Raw genomic sequence first — 13,891 nt, 5'->3', positions numbered from 1 at the left:
ATTTTTTTTCCCCCGTAGCAACTGCTAATGTGCCCTTTGGAAAAATGTACAGAGAAAGGTAAACACAGTGTGAATGTCCTCATGGGACTCTTTCCCTAGCTTCTGGAAAACATCCTCATCTCCACTAACCAGATCCATGGCTGTCATTTCCAGTGAGGAAAAAGTGTTTCAAGAATAAGCACCCCAAGTACCTGCCCCAGACCCCAAGAAGGAAGGAAAAGAGAGCAACTGCAGAGGAAGGGGAGCAGTATCTTTGTGCAGTGCACGCAACCTCGAGCCTGCCAGCACAACTTGTGAGGGGCCAACTGCTCGGCGCTCCTGCAAGGGAGACCGTGACAGACACCACACTGTCATAATACAGTCTGAGGACCAGCTTCTGATCTTATTTCCATGAGTTTTACACTACTGACTTTAAAGGAACTGTTGCTGATTTTGAGTAAGAGTCATGAGACCAAAAGCAAGACCTAAAAGCGAACGAGAGCTGATAATCACGACACTACTACATCTAAGTGAAATAGCTTGCAAGATGGACGTATAGAGTACTGCTGGCCATCAAGATATGCCATGACAAAAGTCCTCCTAAATTATAGACAAGGAGCACCACACTGCAGCTGTGTGGCCATGAAAGCAGAATCCCCTTCCTCCTAGCTGTCTATTTTCAGAGAGAGCCCAACTCAATTCAATATTAACTCTTCGGTGTCTTCAAAGGAAAATAAAGCAAAACAAACCAAAGCAAAGGCAGGTCAGAAGTAATACTAACAACAGTAACACTTAAGTAATAATACAGTTATATATGCCTGAAATACAGTTCACATAAATCTTTGTAAATCAAGAACAAGGCAGACTAAGAGAGATGTGGGAGGGACAGATGTCCAAATATCTGTGAAGTTTATGATTACTAATCCAGCTGAACGAAACCAAAAGCCTAATGATGTACAGTGGGCTTTAGTCTGCAGGAAGGAGGGCTGACACCTTGATATATTCCCTGCACCAGGGAAGCTGACATGGGCTGAGGGATGGGGACGTAGCTTGGCGTTCAGGTTCTTTACCGGGCCCAGTCCACAATGTCATTAATGCTGTGTGCATTATCACTGCAAAGGCTCCAGCTATTGGATAGCACTGTAAAGCCTCCGGTTTGCAAAGTGACAGCTGGATCACAGTGGCATCTAGAGGGCTGTTTCACACAGTATCAGTGCAGGCATTTGAGTGGCAGAGTGAGAATCCTGCTGTGGCCCTGGCTTTGCAACTGCAGAGCCATCTCAATCTGCGCAGTCAGAGCTGGTAGAGCTGCACCCCGGTGCCCTGCTGGGGGATTTCTAGCCTTCCCCCAAAGATAATTCATCTAAACCCCACATACCTTCTGTATATTTTCATATAGATTCACAGTTTTCTATGGAACTTCTTAAGTTTTCCCCACAATAATTGCATAATATTAGAAAATATTTACACAGCTTGTTCGTAGTGCTGTGTAATTGGGTGCTTTCTTTCCTTACAAAACATTAATAAATGCCAGCCAGAGGCTGCAAAATCAAATGGGTTAGACTTTTAGCTGGTGGATGAATTCCATGCTGTTGCTGTGCTGTGTGCCACTAACGTGACTCTTGGATGTCTGACTGACTGACGTACTTGACGATTTTAGAGTATGTGGCTCCTATGTACATGAGCCATTTGAAGATGAAGGGGTCTCTTCAGAAAAGACTGAGTAGGGAAGTAAATCAAGAGGAGGAGGCTGGGAAGCATTTCTAGAGAAAGGAGATTTTAGGAGAGGCTTGAAGGAAACTTTCCTCTTGTGATCTTGTAGGGCTCAGCATTTTCTGCATATAACAGCAATCTCTCCCCACTGCCTTGCTCAACCTAGAACCCTAGAAGCCGATGCTCAGCTTTCTGTGTTCAGGAGAGGGGACTTTCCCCATGACGGCTCAGCCTGTAAGTCCAGGAATCACAGGAGAGGAAACGTCCTGTTCACCACCCGCCTTTGGATGAACATCCGCACCACATTCCGTGTGTGTTCGGATGGTCGCCAGCATAGAGATCACTTTCCCTCCGGCGGTGAGAATTAAGTTGGTCTGCTTTCCAAGGCATAATTAAATCCGAAGCAGAAGAGCCCTCCATTGGCAGGCACTTGCAATGGGAGTGCAATAATGTGTCCTTCAGAAAAGAAGGGTCAAACCTTCCCGGGCCTTGGTGTATTTTTATGGAGGCACCGGGGCTCCGAGGGAGGGAGCTTACTGCTGAGGGGCGCATCGGGAGCGCGGGGAGCCTCGCTCCAAAGAATCTGTGTCAGCGAAAGGGGCCCTCTCCAGGCCAGTTCCACAGCCTTTCCTTTTGCATAAGCAATGCTTGCCTTGTTTGAGGAAAACAACAAACTCCTGCCCTCTAGAGACAGGAGACCTCCAGCTCTGCTGAATAAAATATTTGCCACAACCTCCTTTTGAAGCAGATGCTACAAATGGATACGGTTTTATTCTCCCCTAAGGCCCACACAACCAGCTCAGCAGCTCATCGTCCTCTCTTCTCCCAGACCTGGAAGGCCAACTCGCAGGAGAAGCAGCTTGTCATAACCACTCTTTTTCAAGGCAGCAGCTTATTTGGAGAACTGCTGAATAAAGCAGTCACAGAGAACATGGTGAAAGAAGATAAATCCCTCCCCTCTTCAATTCCAAAACCTGTCCAGGCAGGAAAGCAAATGCTGACACCAGCGAGCACCTCTTCCTTTCCTTTCCTTCCCTGGCTGCCTGCGTACCGCTACAATTCTTGTCCTTCTCTGAAAACGGGTCAGGGCAGGAGCTGTCTCATCTCCTGATAGAAACCACAGAGCGATGAGCACTCAGAGGCACAAGCACACAGAACAGATCACAAGAATAACCCTAGCTCACTCGCTGCTACTGCTGTGTGTTCCCCTCTGGTGCAGCCCCACATTCCCGTAGGACTTAGTTGGCACTAGCTGAGGGTAGGCAGAAAGTCTACCCCTGGATCTTTGGTCTCAAGTAGCGAGAGTCTTGGCAGCAGCTCTCCTTTCAGTGCCATGCAGCATATTGAGCCACAAAATCTTTTCAGGCCTGTTTTTCACAAGGTTACACCACTGGCAAGCGTGTACTTTGAAGAATTTATTCACTGTAGCAACTGTGCCGAAATGTCCATATGTCCAGTTACAAAATAAGCGTTATTAGTGGGGTGAAAAGCTGTTCGTAATAGCATTTTCCCAAAGCTGCCTGTGTACTAAAAGTACTACAGATAATACCCCTGAATCCAAGTATTTTCATTTACATCTGAGCAAAGTGGGTACACAGTGGACACGGAGCCCTGGCAGATTAGAAGAGCAGCATTTTCTAGTGCACACAGCTGCCTCGTACCGGAGGATGTTTGCTCTAGTCTAGCAATGCATTCCCCACGACATGTACCCGTACACATGCCTAAGTCACATGCACTTCAAGAAAAAAATAGCCCCCAAGCCCAGAACTTAACAAATTTGCTGGAGACTGCTGAATCAGGACCATGCCAGACACAAGATGTAAATGGGTTTAAGATACCCAAGGGCTTCTCTCCCCAAATTAATGTTTACTACATAACATTTATATTAAGAAAACAGCTTGAGGTAGATGGCTACAAGTGAGATGCATAATTTCCATCATGAAATATTTTCTGACAAAGCAGTTATAGACTCTTGACCCTCCATTATGCATGGCATATATTTAGGCAGCATCTTTAAAACATCTACTTTGAATCTAATACTGGTAATTTTATATGTTGCTCTGTTCTCTGAGTGCAGAAAGATGCAAACTAGCTTTTAAAAGAAATGGCCCAGTACTTCTTTTCTGCACTTCACTCTTCCTTCCCCTTCCCCTTGCTTCCCCTCATCCAAAGCAGGACCAGGGGATGAAAAGTGAGTATCAAGTTAGACTCAGCCTATGGAGGCAGCTGTCACTGAGCAGGCACATTATCGTCACAGCACTCAGATGCTACCAGGTTTCATCCTGAAACTCTTTCTTTAGATTCATTTATGTGACTTTTGAAAGCTGACCTACAGGAGTGCTAGACTGCTTAGAGAGCCCATGAGATTCACGCACACACATGCTAAGGAGGCTAGATTACATAAATAAGAGGATAATAAACAAGCTATATGCCCTTCCAGTTATCTCAAATAACTGGAAAAAAATGCTAGAGTAAAAAAAAAATCCTCTTTAGGGAAAAATATATAGCACCATTCATCTGTATCTTGTTTCTCTGTTACATGGATGTTCTTTTAGATGGATTTTGAGCCAACTCAGCATTGCTTTGAGGGTTCAGAGCTTACCTTATCTTGGTCAGGCCTTTAAGCCATCAATTAAATAATTTGTGGGAAAAAAAATGCCGCAGTTGATGAGGAGCCCTAGAAATGATCCTGATGTCTGCAATGTGTTCTGTAGTAATGATGCCAGGTCGCCATCATTCCTAGGAGAGATTCACTGCCGATGTGGTCTGTGAAAAATCATGCTCCTAGCAGTCTCCTAGCCATCTTTTCCCAGGTATTAAAAATGTAGCGCCATAGCGTGGTTCATGGACACCGAGTGGGACCTTTCTACTTGCAACTTGCCTAGCTGCCCCATGCAGGGCATTAGGAGGGCAGCTGGAGAGCACGCAGCCATGGAGACAGGCTGTGGGTTGTCTTTGGTGGGTAATAATGCAACATGTGCAAGAGGAGGAAACTCTTTAACAACTTCCAATAGTTTTGCTTTATATAAAATAAACATGCTTGTAGCAACACACATCTGCAAAGATGAAGTTTTAGCACTAAGAGCTTGGCAACAGAGTATAGGTTTCTGTAAATACAAATTACCCAAAAAGTGAAACTCAAATTGAGTTTCCTTGATCTCTGAGGCAAATGATTACCGGTTTGTCAGGGACAAGGAGGGAGACAGTTACAGTGTCGGTGCAAACTCCTGAATGCTGCTTAGTGCTGTGCGGGACAGGGGTGCTTAGCAGTCCCTCTCCAAAGTAAACATGTAAATCAGCTAGCTTTATTTTTAAGAAGATATACATATATAAACTTAACTTTAGTTGTATGCTCCAGCTTGTCAGTGGGTATTTATGAGGAGAGCATAATATTCTAACGGTTACAGCAGTGAAATACCTCCTGTGCGGGGGAGCTAGTGAAGAAGCACAGGAACGGTGATGCTGGCAGAATCTGAATGCCCAGGAGATGGGGCGAGGTGACTCCCGCTCTGGTTAACGTGCTTCATGCGCTGGCTACAGCCACGGAAGGTGGGTGATGTCCATTCCCAGGTGCTGCAGCACAGCGGGGTTGGCTCCCTGCACGGGCACCGGTGTCAGTGCGTGCCGCTCTCTTGCTCTCTGCTGCTGCAGGCTCTGCAGCGGGTTTTCCAGCACGGAAATACCTACTGCCACTGAGCTATCGCTACAAGACTTGGAGGGAGGTGTTGCCAGCGCTGTCATCTCAGCACCTCCTCTGAATCACTGCCATTTTTGCTCCTTTAAAACGTCCTTTTGTTGTCATCGTTGCAAATTAGTCTGCAGGTCATGAGCATGTCTAGGAGTTTATTATGTCTGGTAAGCTCTGCTTTGGGAGTTAATGATTGTAAAGAGGTTTGGAAAGCAGGAAATTACCTGCTCCATTGTATTAGAGCAAAAAAGAAAAGGCTTTTGCAGCCCAGGCCTATATGGGAAAGGCTGCTGGGAAGAACCTGGCAGTCTCAGTCTTGACCCTTTATAGAGAGGCAAACTGCTGGATGGGCCACAGGGAAAAGAAAGTTAACAAGAAATAAAAGTCACAAGAAATAAAATCAGGTGAACCAGATTCCCATCTGATCGTCAGAACCGCATCAGTGGTCTCAGCAGACTCTGGGGGAGAGTTGTAGCAAGGAGACAGCTTTCGGGAGGATGACAAATCTGGACTAACAGGGATGAAGCCAGCAGAGATGAAAGTTGCTCTGATAATATTGTGAAGACAGGGCCAGCGTAAATGGCACTGCTAAATACTCATTTAGGAGTGACATTCCAAAATCTTCTCTTTCCTCGTGGCTACATGGGCACTGATGGACTGGATGGGAGAGCACAGAGCTCCTGTGTGCCATATTAATACACAGACCGCAACAGGGCACTTCTTTTATGGGGATTCTGTAGGTACAAGTGCACAATTTTCACTTCTGCAGATATGTGAGTGACAAACGGTGGAGGATCTTGATCCTCTGAGCCCCCAGTGAGTCAATCTTTTAAGAAATTACAACAGTAATGAGACAACCACTAGACAAGCACAGCTGGAAATGCAACTCTGGAAAATGCAGTTGTTCTTACCCTAAGTTGGATGCCAAGCAGTTCAGCAGTGGACAGGGAATGCTTTGCTATACAGTTACTCGGCATGTTAACACAAGTCACCTGCAAGGACAAGCCCTGCCTGTGTGACGAAGTACTTGAGAGAGCCCAGCACCAGCTGGGTGGATGGATGTTGTGACCCTTCCATCTCCAGATTCCTTGACATTACAGAGGGCTTCATCTGTCCCTTCTGAATTACTCAGGAATACTGCAAGCGATGGCTGTACATCTTTGCAGCTTGAAACCGAAAGTACACAATTTCCCTCAGGAAACACTGTTAGTATTTGTCATATTACTGTTTTACTGGTTACTATGACTATTCCTGTTAACGCTTTGACCATGGCAGGCCAGCTTTGGCAGTGGGGAGCAGGCAGCACTGCAGGGAGCTCAGTGAAGTTTCCTCCACCCGTGACGGCTGCCGCTGGAGTGCCCAGTGCTACGTTACAGAGCTTTGGAAAGCAGTGCGTGTTTGTCCACACATGCAGACTAAAACACTCTTCGTACCTGTCTAGCCAATGTCAACAGATGTGTTCCAAGCTTCAAGTACGGCGCAGTCCAAAAGGGTTTCCACCACCAAAACGCTACATGTTCTGTTTCAGCTGAGCTATTTCCACAGCAGATCACACTGCAGGAGGAACGGGGCAATCTCAGTAGGCATCTCTCTTTTGCATTGCCATATGAGGCCCTATCCTGCAGTCTACTGTGTCCACTTCCTTTGAAACTGTTCTGAAAGCAAGCAAGTTTACTCTGATTGCCCCGCTAAGTTACAAAGAACTTGTGTAAGATATTCAGCAACGTAACAAATTAGTTCCATGTGTCATTAAAAATATTCTTTCTAAGGGTAGAAACCTTAGCCCTATATCCCTCTCTGCCTCTCTTTTCTTCTTTCATTTTTAATGATTGTCATATCCTTCTCCTGTAGCACCTGCAGTACATCTTTGAGCAGTTAGTTCAGAATTTTATTTTTTTTTCCTGTTGAATCTGGGGCATTGAGACAACTCCAATATCCCACTACCAATATCATGGAATGCCTGCATAACTCATGCTTCAAATTACTCCAGCCCTAAAACCCTATTTAGTTCAATTTTATACTGACTACATGTTGGTAGTGTTAAAGTTTATGATCCAGTGATTTACAAGGCATGATACATCCAGATACAAATTGGTTGTATTGATTGTTTAATTGAGGACAAGGATGTGAGTGTAACTTTAGGCCCCCAAACTGGCTGATCACAGTAATGTTGCTAGAATGGTGGTAATTCATCACTTTTATTAGTTTCATAGGACAAGCGTCTATGCTTTTAATTCTGCAGGCCAAAAATAGCCTGATGAGTCTATTTTTTAGTAAACTGTTTCTAGTAAAGAAAACAGTGCTTTTAGCAAAGTTCTGATTAATTGGAAAGAAATGTAATATTCTGTTGCCAAGAGCTGATCTTAATGATGAAATAAATATCCCTATATAGGAAGCTTTGAGTTAGTTTAGGGAAGCAACCTACACACTTGAGAATGGTTTGCCCCAAGCCAGCTTGCTCTAAGATAGTGTTGGTTACAACACACAATCATCTGATGTGGTGACTGGACTGATGTGTCCAGTCGATGTGGACTGCAGTTCACACTGGCTTGGTACAGAACAATTAATGTTTAACAGAATGGAAAACTAGTTTTCTGTCTACTATCTATCTACTTCAGTTTGCCCATCTATACTGTGGACAGGTTAACATCTCACTTACATTACCTCATTTGTATATATGGCATTATACAGACATAAATACACCCAATACGGACATCACAGGGAATTTTGGCAGCTCCTATTTCTTAGTTGCTCTGAGATCCACCAGTTAATGGTGCTTTATAAGCACTAAATAAACCTCGGGGCGCCACTGGAATGCCATGTCCCACTGTGTCCTGCTGAGCAAAATGACACCCGTGGCTCCTACTAGTGAGGGGATTTAGAAAAGGGTTACATATGTGACCCAAACTGGGGTAAACGGAGAGGAGGAGAGAGCTGCTGATAAAAAGCCCTTCTTATTTTTACTAACAAATAATACCAATAGAAGTGTGTCCAGCAAGTCCTCAATTGCAAGAGAGTGATAAGACTTCGGAGCCCTTTACGTTGGCTTTAATGCTTCCTGCTAGTGCACTTCATGTGTAGGTACTGTGCAACCACACACCTTGTCACCTTCCATTACTGATACGCAAAAGCTGTTCCTCGCTACACTGGCATGCAGTATTTGCTGTTATGTAAATGACAGTACAGCATTCCTGACCTTCGGATTAATTAGCACTTTCAGTGTGTTTTCCAACATCCTGATTTCAGCTCTGTCTTCTGTGAACATCATATTGTTCACAAAAGATGGCTTATTATATGGGAGGCTTTGTTTGCATTTGAAATCTCTTGGCATGCTTTTTTTTTCCCCCCCTAAATAAGCAAAACTAATCAAAGTAAAGTTGCCGGTACAGAAATTAGAGAACTCTCCAAATATCAAGTGTATATCAAATGCACTTGCTAACTCGAGCCGACTCGAGCCTTCAGGATTTAACTTGGAGCTCGGCTTCCAAGAAGCCTTCTGCTCAGGTGGGGTTGTTGTCCCTCGAGTTGAAGTCACCTTCTACTAAACCTCTGCACTTCTAGCGCCAACTTCCTCGGGCACAGGAGAGGCAGGGCCTGCTCTGCCTGCATGGCTGCTTTGCTTGACTGCCTTTCTTTCCTGGCATGTCTGTGAAACACAAAAACTAATACTACATTTGTGCTAGTTCCCCTGCATACATAACATACACGTATATATGGGTGTATGTTTATACGTATATATTCAATATATCTAATTTTATTTCATTTGCTTCATTATATTTCGTTATTTGAAAGCAATTTGAGGAAATGTTCTAGTCAAAAGTGCTTGATCTAAACTACCAGAAGAGAAAACACAATGAAGCCTTAAAGTAGAAGAAAAATCACAGCAGGTTCTTCCAACCACCTCTGAATGATTTCTAGAAGCTGGCAGAGCAACAGTATATTTTTGTTAATTTCAGTAAAATCTGTCTCCTGTAACTCAAAAAGAAATTACTTTTAAATTTTAAAGTTTCGCAATTTCCAGAAAGAGCTAAAAACAGCTAAGAAAACATCCCACTGCAACATATTGCGCTTACTGACTTGCTGCAGTCAGGTCTAGAAGAGCCGATTTTACTTTGAGTGATCATTCTAGAGCTCAACTAAAATGTTGGACCACTCACCTGCCTTCTAAATGAAAACCAGAATGATTAGTAGTCAAATAATTTGTCTAAATTCATATGAATTCATGGCCTGGTAACTATGTTTAAAGAACTGTGAGAAAGCTATGAACCAAAGCAGAGCTTTTGTAATGAAGGGGAAATTGCAATATTAATTGCATCATCTGAGACACCCTGGGACTCTCTTGTTAGCTCTTTTCTGCAAATGTTTTTGTGATGTCTTGTTTTTGTGTAAGTGGTATCACACTTGGATAGAAACATCCTTGCTGCCGTTGTTTAATGTGAGCTTTGCTGTCAGCAGGGCTTGAGTTGCATAGTTTGTTTTTTTTTTTAAATGCTCCAGAAACGCTTTGCTTCTTCCACAGAATTCATTTTGATACATTCATTTCAGAAAAGCAAACGTAAAGGCAACTAAAGCTGTGTCGTGCCTTTCTGCTTTGTCTTTAGTGGGATCTCTTAGCTCTCCTGCTCTCTCTCTCTGCATTTCTTACGCAGTTATAATCCAGGTGGGTGGCAGCTAGAAGTTACTACAATTACTCCATGCACACGTATTCAGCACCTTTTCTGCTTATTATAGATAGTTGCCAGGAGGTAGGATCTTTAGAAGAGAATTCTGCAACAGAGCCCTTGATCTGCCCTGCCCGCGTCCTTCCACCTGCACTCGACCTATCAACCTCAGCTCCTTTCACCCAGTCACAGGCAGGTGCCTACGGAGACTTGCTATAGTAACAGCAAGTAACACCGTAGGTAATATCCCTCCACAAGTACTGTTAGAACACGTGCATCAAACTGAACGTACAAGGGTAATACAAAATTCAGGCTTAGTTTCTTTTGATAGTACTATAATCTCTTACTTCAATAAGAAAGCATTAATTGCCCCTCAAACACATATATTTAAAATAAGAAAAAGGACTCAAAGCATAAGCACTTCTATCTACGCCAAACAATTTGCTTGGCATCATCTTTTAACATTCTCTTTTAAGTTGCTTCAGGGATGACAGAATTTATTAGAAGTATTCAGGTAGGAAGCAAAAAGAACAGAGAGGAAAAATAATAAAAAACCCCACATGTCCTTTCCTCCTATCTACACCTAGAAAAGACTTAAACCATCAGCTAACAAAGACAACTTTCAAGCAAAATCCCTCTAAACGCTGTGAAATGTATCCACCTGCCCACCTTTGAAAATTTTCCTGCTCCTTTCCACATACACATATATTTATATATGCATCAGGCTACTATGAAAATACTAGTGTTAATGTGCTTCAAGACGAGGGGAGTTCTGGCTCAGCTGCCATAGGTGAAGGTGGAGATCTGAGTCATAGAGGCAGCGCTACCACTCCGGTACACGGTACCCTACGGCACCCTATGCTGAGTGAGTCAATTTATGGCCTCCTTACTGCCCATGCAGACCATGATTTTGTATTACATAGCCTGCTCAAACGGCAAGCCTTTGTAATTAAGAAATAATTTCAAGACAAAGCATTCAACAAAGACACTAACTGTAACAAGCATTTGCAGAATCTCCTCAATATTTCAAGGACTTTGGAGAAGTCCAAACCTTCTGGATCTTTGGAGGTCCAAAATGGACCTTTGGAGGCCCCAAAAGAATGGATATACTCAGTGATTATCCAAAAATCAATAAAAGGGGCAATGGTGTTCACTACTAGATTTGTTTCACACTCAGATACGCTAAAAACAGTCAAAATTCATCTAGACCCACTTCTGGAAGAATGGTGTTCTCTGATACCCCCAGGGAAGCCATTTTTCCTCTTGGTGCACAGGGATTTCAAGAACATAAGAAAGGCACTTTATAGATGTAGAACCCCAGTTATTGCTAATAAAACCACCTTTATCTGCACTGTACCACAATACTGTACTGTACTGTGCAGACTGTACTGTGTGTTTTTGCTTCACCCAGCACTAAGAGCTTCTCTCTTTCTTCCCCACTCAGGGCCGATGCATTAACTTCACCAGAGTTCAATCTCAGTAAAGGAGGAGCAGAGGATACCAGGAGAACATGCAGCCACACTGCCACTTCTCAACCAGCCAAAGACACCTGAGCACCTCGGCGAATTGCTCGGATCCTCGCCAAGCCTGCGCTTTGAAGGTTTCTCCATTCCCCTCTTGCAGGAGGCAGCAGAGCTGTACCAAGCTCTTGCCCTTTCCCACATTACGTTAATGCCCTGTGATTCGCAGCAGTGACAACAAGAGACGCATTGACTTGCATGCCAGCGCTTTTGTAGAACACACAGTACGCATGTGCGAGGAAGGAAGCAGACAACCAAAGAGGCTAATTTTAATTTTTTTGTATTATTTTTTAAGGACTACAGATTCTCAGGACGCAATGTGCTTTTAGCGGCGATGCAGAGTTTCTCAGATGCAAAGATGGCACGTGTTATTTAAATAGGGACTATTAGCCATAGGCGAAGGATAAAAATTCCCACCAGGCTAAGCAAATGCAAGAGTTCACTGCCTTACAGCGATGTCAGATCACAAAATCCTTCTGAGTCTCCCATCGCATCGTGCCTTACGGGAACCTTCTGACTGGAAATCTTGTCATTCTAACACTGAAAAGTGCACACGCATGACAAAATGTAGACACGGTGCCTCAAGGTATTGGTAGTAAGCAAGACTTTGCCCTTTAGTTTTTGAAGACACCTTTCTTTCATTATGCACTCGGGACAGGAAGAAAATTAATAGAGCGTTATTCCACAGGAAGACAGCCTGTAACCAGAGATCTTGAGCGGAGTTTGAGGGACTGATGCTTCAAGACCTTGACATTGTGGCTGGTGGTTTTTTCCCCTTTCCTGCATTCAAAGTTCAGTAGCGCATAAAACATCATCAGCTGTAAACATACCTAGCAGTAGTAGGCTTATGTACTATTTTTTTTAGATTAAAAAAAGCAGTAGCCACTAAGCTGGTATCTCAGGGTTTTTTTCCCCCCTAAATCTCCAAGGGCTCTTCAGCGTCACAAGCCAGCAACTCTCTTTGCATGAGAATTTCAAAGTTTAATTAATATAATTAAAGGCAACAGCAAGCAGCAGCCTGTGAAGATTTTGCTCATCTTTTTTATGCCTTTTGACATTGAATGACCTATTACTGTATGTGCATTACTCGGTTTTCGAGGGGGCACTGAGCATTGGTTGAGATTCAGCAGTGGAAAAAGACCTTCTTCCATCAATTTAGAAATTAAATTTACGGGAGCGCCGGCCATCACAAAACATTGACAATGTATGTATTATAATTTTTTAGAAAAACCAGTGTCGTGTCACGTCGACGATGCCAAATTATGTTAGCGTGAGCGGAAACACTGTGGGGGAGGAAGGAGGGAGCAGCTGAAGAAAAAGGCTCAAATGATCCAGTCACTTTCGATACTGTACTTCAGATGCAAAATGGATATTCGAGTCGAAACCTGACAAAGCGCGCCTGCTTTGATGGGAACTGGTATAGACAATGACCAGTGGCTGGGTCAGTGGGATGTCTCTCTGCGAGCAGGGAGGCTTATCAAATGACACTAAAAATAAGTTCAACAACCATCACATTTGAGGGGAAAAGGCGAACATTTCACATTTGGTGGGCACGAATGTGTGCAAGATGGAAAGAGCAATGCGAAGCGTCCTGGTCTAATTATCTCCTTTGTGCTCTACGTTGAAATCGCAAGGGACATAAATAATTCTTTTGGTCGATGTCCAAATTCGTGGCACTGCCCAAAGAAGCCTTTACATATATCCACTCGCTTACATCTTTCGCTTGAGTTTATTTATGCCACTGGTTGCCTCATCATCAACAACCTTGTGTGCACACTAGACTACAAATAAAACAATTACCTAAGTTTCTGTGATCTTTTCTTCTTCATCCTTCCCCGCTGCATCTGCTTCAGACGTTAGACCTTAATTTTTCCAGCTCCGCTGTCTCCCTCGCTCCCAGCTTTGCACAGCAAACCACCTTCTCATAGCCTCACGTGGTATGCCAAGAAAGCATGCCACTGCCTAACTCAGGGCCTCCCGGCTCTTCCACAATTACTAAAAATGCCTCAGACTTGCTGGTACGTACAATACGGAGCATTAGGAATGGAAATGGAACAACAAAGTGCCCAAAGAGATCGCTATTACATGCAGCCTAATTCCAGCTTTGCTACCGTTGGCCTTTGGTTTGGAGGGCTTTCAAGCATGTGTGTACTAAAGGCTGATTTTATTCATGCAGACCAACCACCAGCACAGCTTTGGGTTATTTCAAAGCTCGGGTATTGCCCAGCTTAGCGTAAGATGGAGACCCAAACACTAAGGAGGGTTGCAAAGACCCAAGTGCTCTTCCGTACCGCTCCTTGGGATACGGAGCAGGACAGGCAAAAATACTA

General features: G+C 43.8%; 1 protein-coding gene across 1 annotated transcript in view; it reads left to right on the top strand.

Moving 5' to 3' along the window:
* Nucleotides 1-13,365, top strand: part of ANTXR2 (ANTXR cell adhesion molecule 2) — a 103,955-nt gene extending 90,590 nt beyond the window's left edge. The window contains exon 17 of the mRNA XM_088531655.1: nucleotides 11,486-13,365. Coding sequence (XP_088387781.1) covers nucleotides 11,486-11,524 — 39 coding nt within the window. The 3' untranslated portion in view covers nucleotides 11,525-13,365. The remainder of the gene's footprint in view (nucleotides 1-11,485) is intronic.
* The last annotated feature ends 526 nt before the right edge of the window (nucleotides 13,366-13,891 follow it).

This window comes from Tinamus guttatus, unplaced genomic scaffold (genome assembly GCF_059628265.1).
Source record: "Tinamus guttatus ecotype Peru unplaced genomic scaffold, ASM5962826v1 Tinamus_guttatus_pri_ptg000423l, whole genome shotgun sequence".
Lineage (NCBI taxonomy): Eukaryota > Metazoa > Chordata > Aves > Tinamiformes > Tinamidae > Tinamus > Tinamus guttatus.
This window is presented reverse-complemented; position numbering and strand designations above follow the sequence as displayed.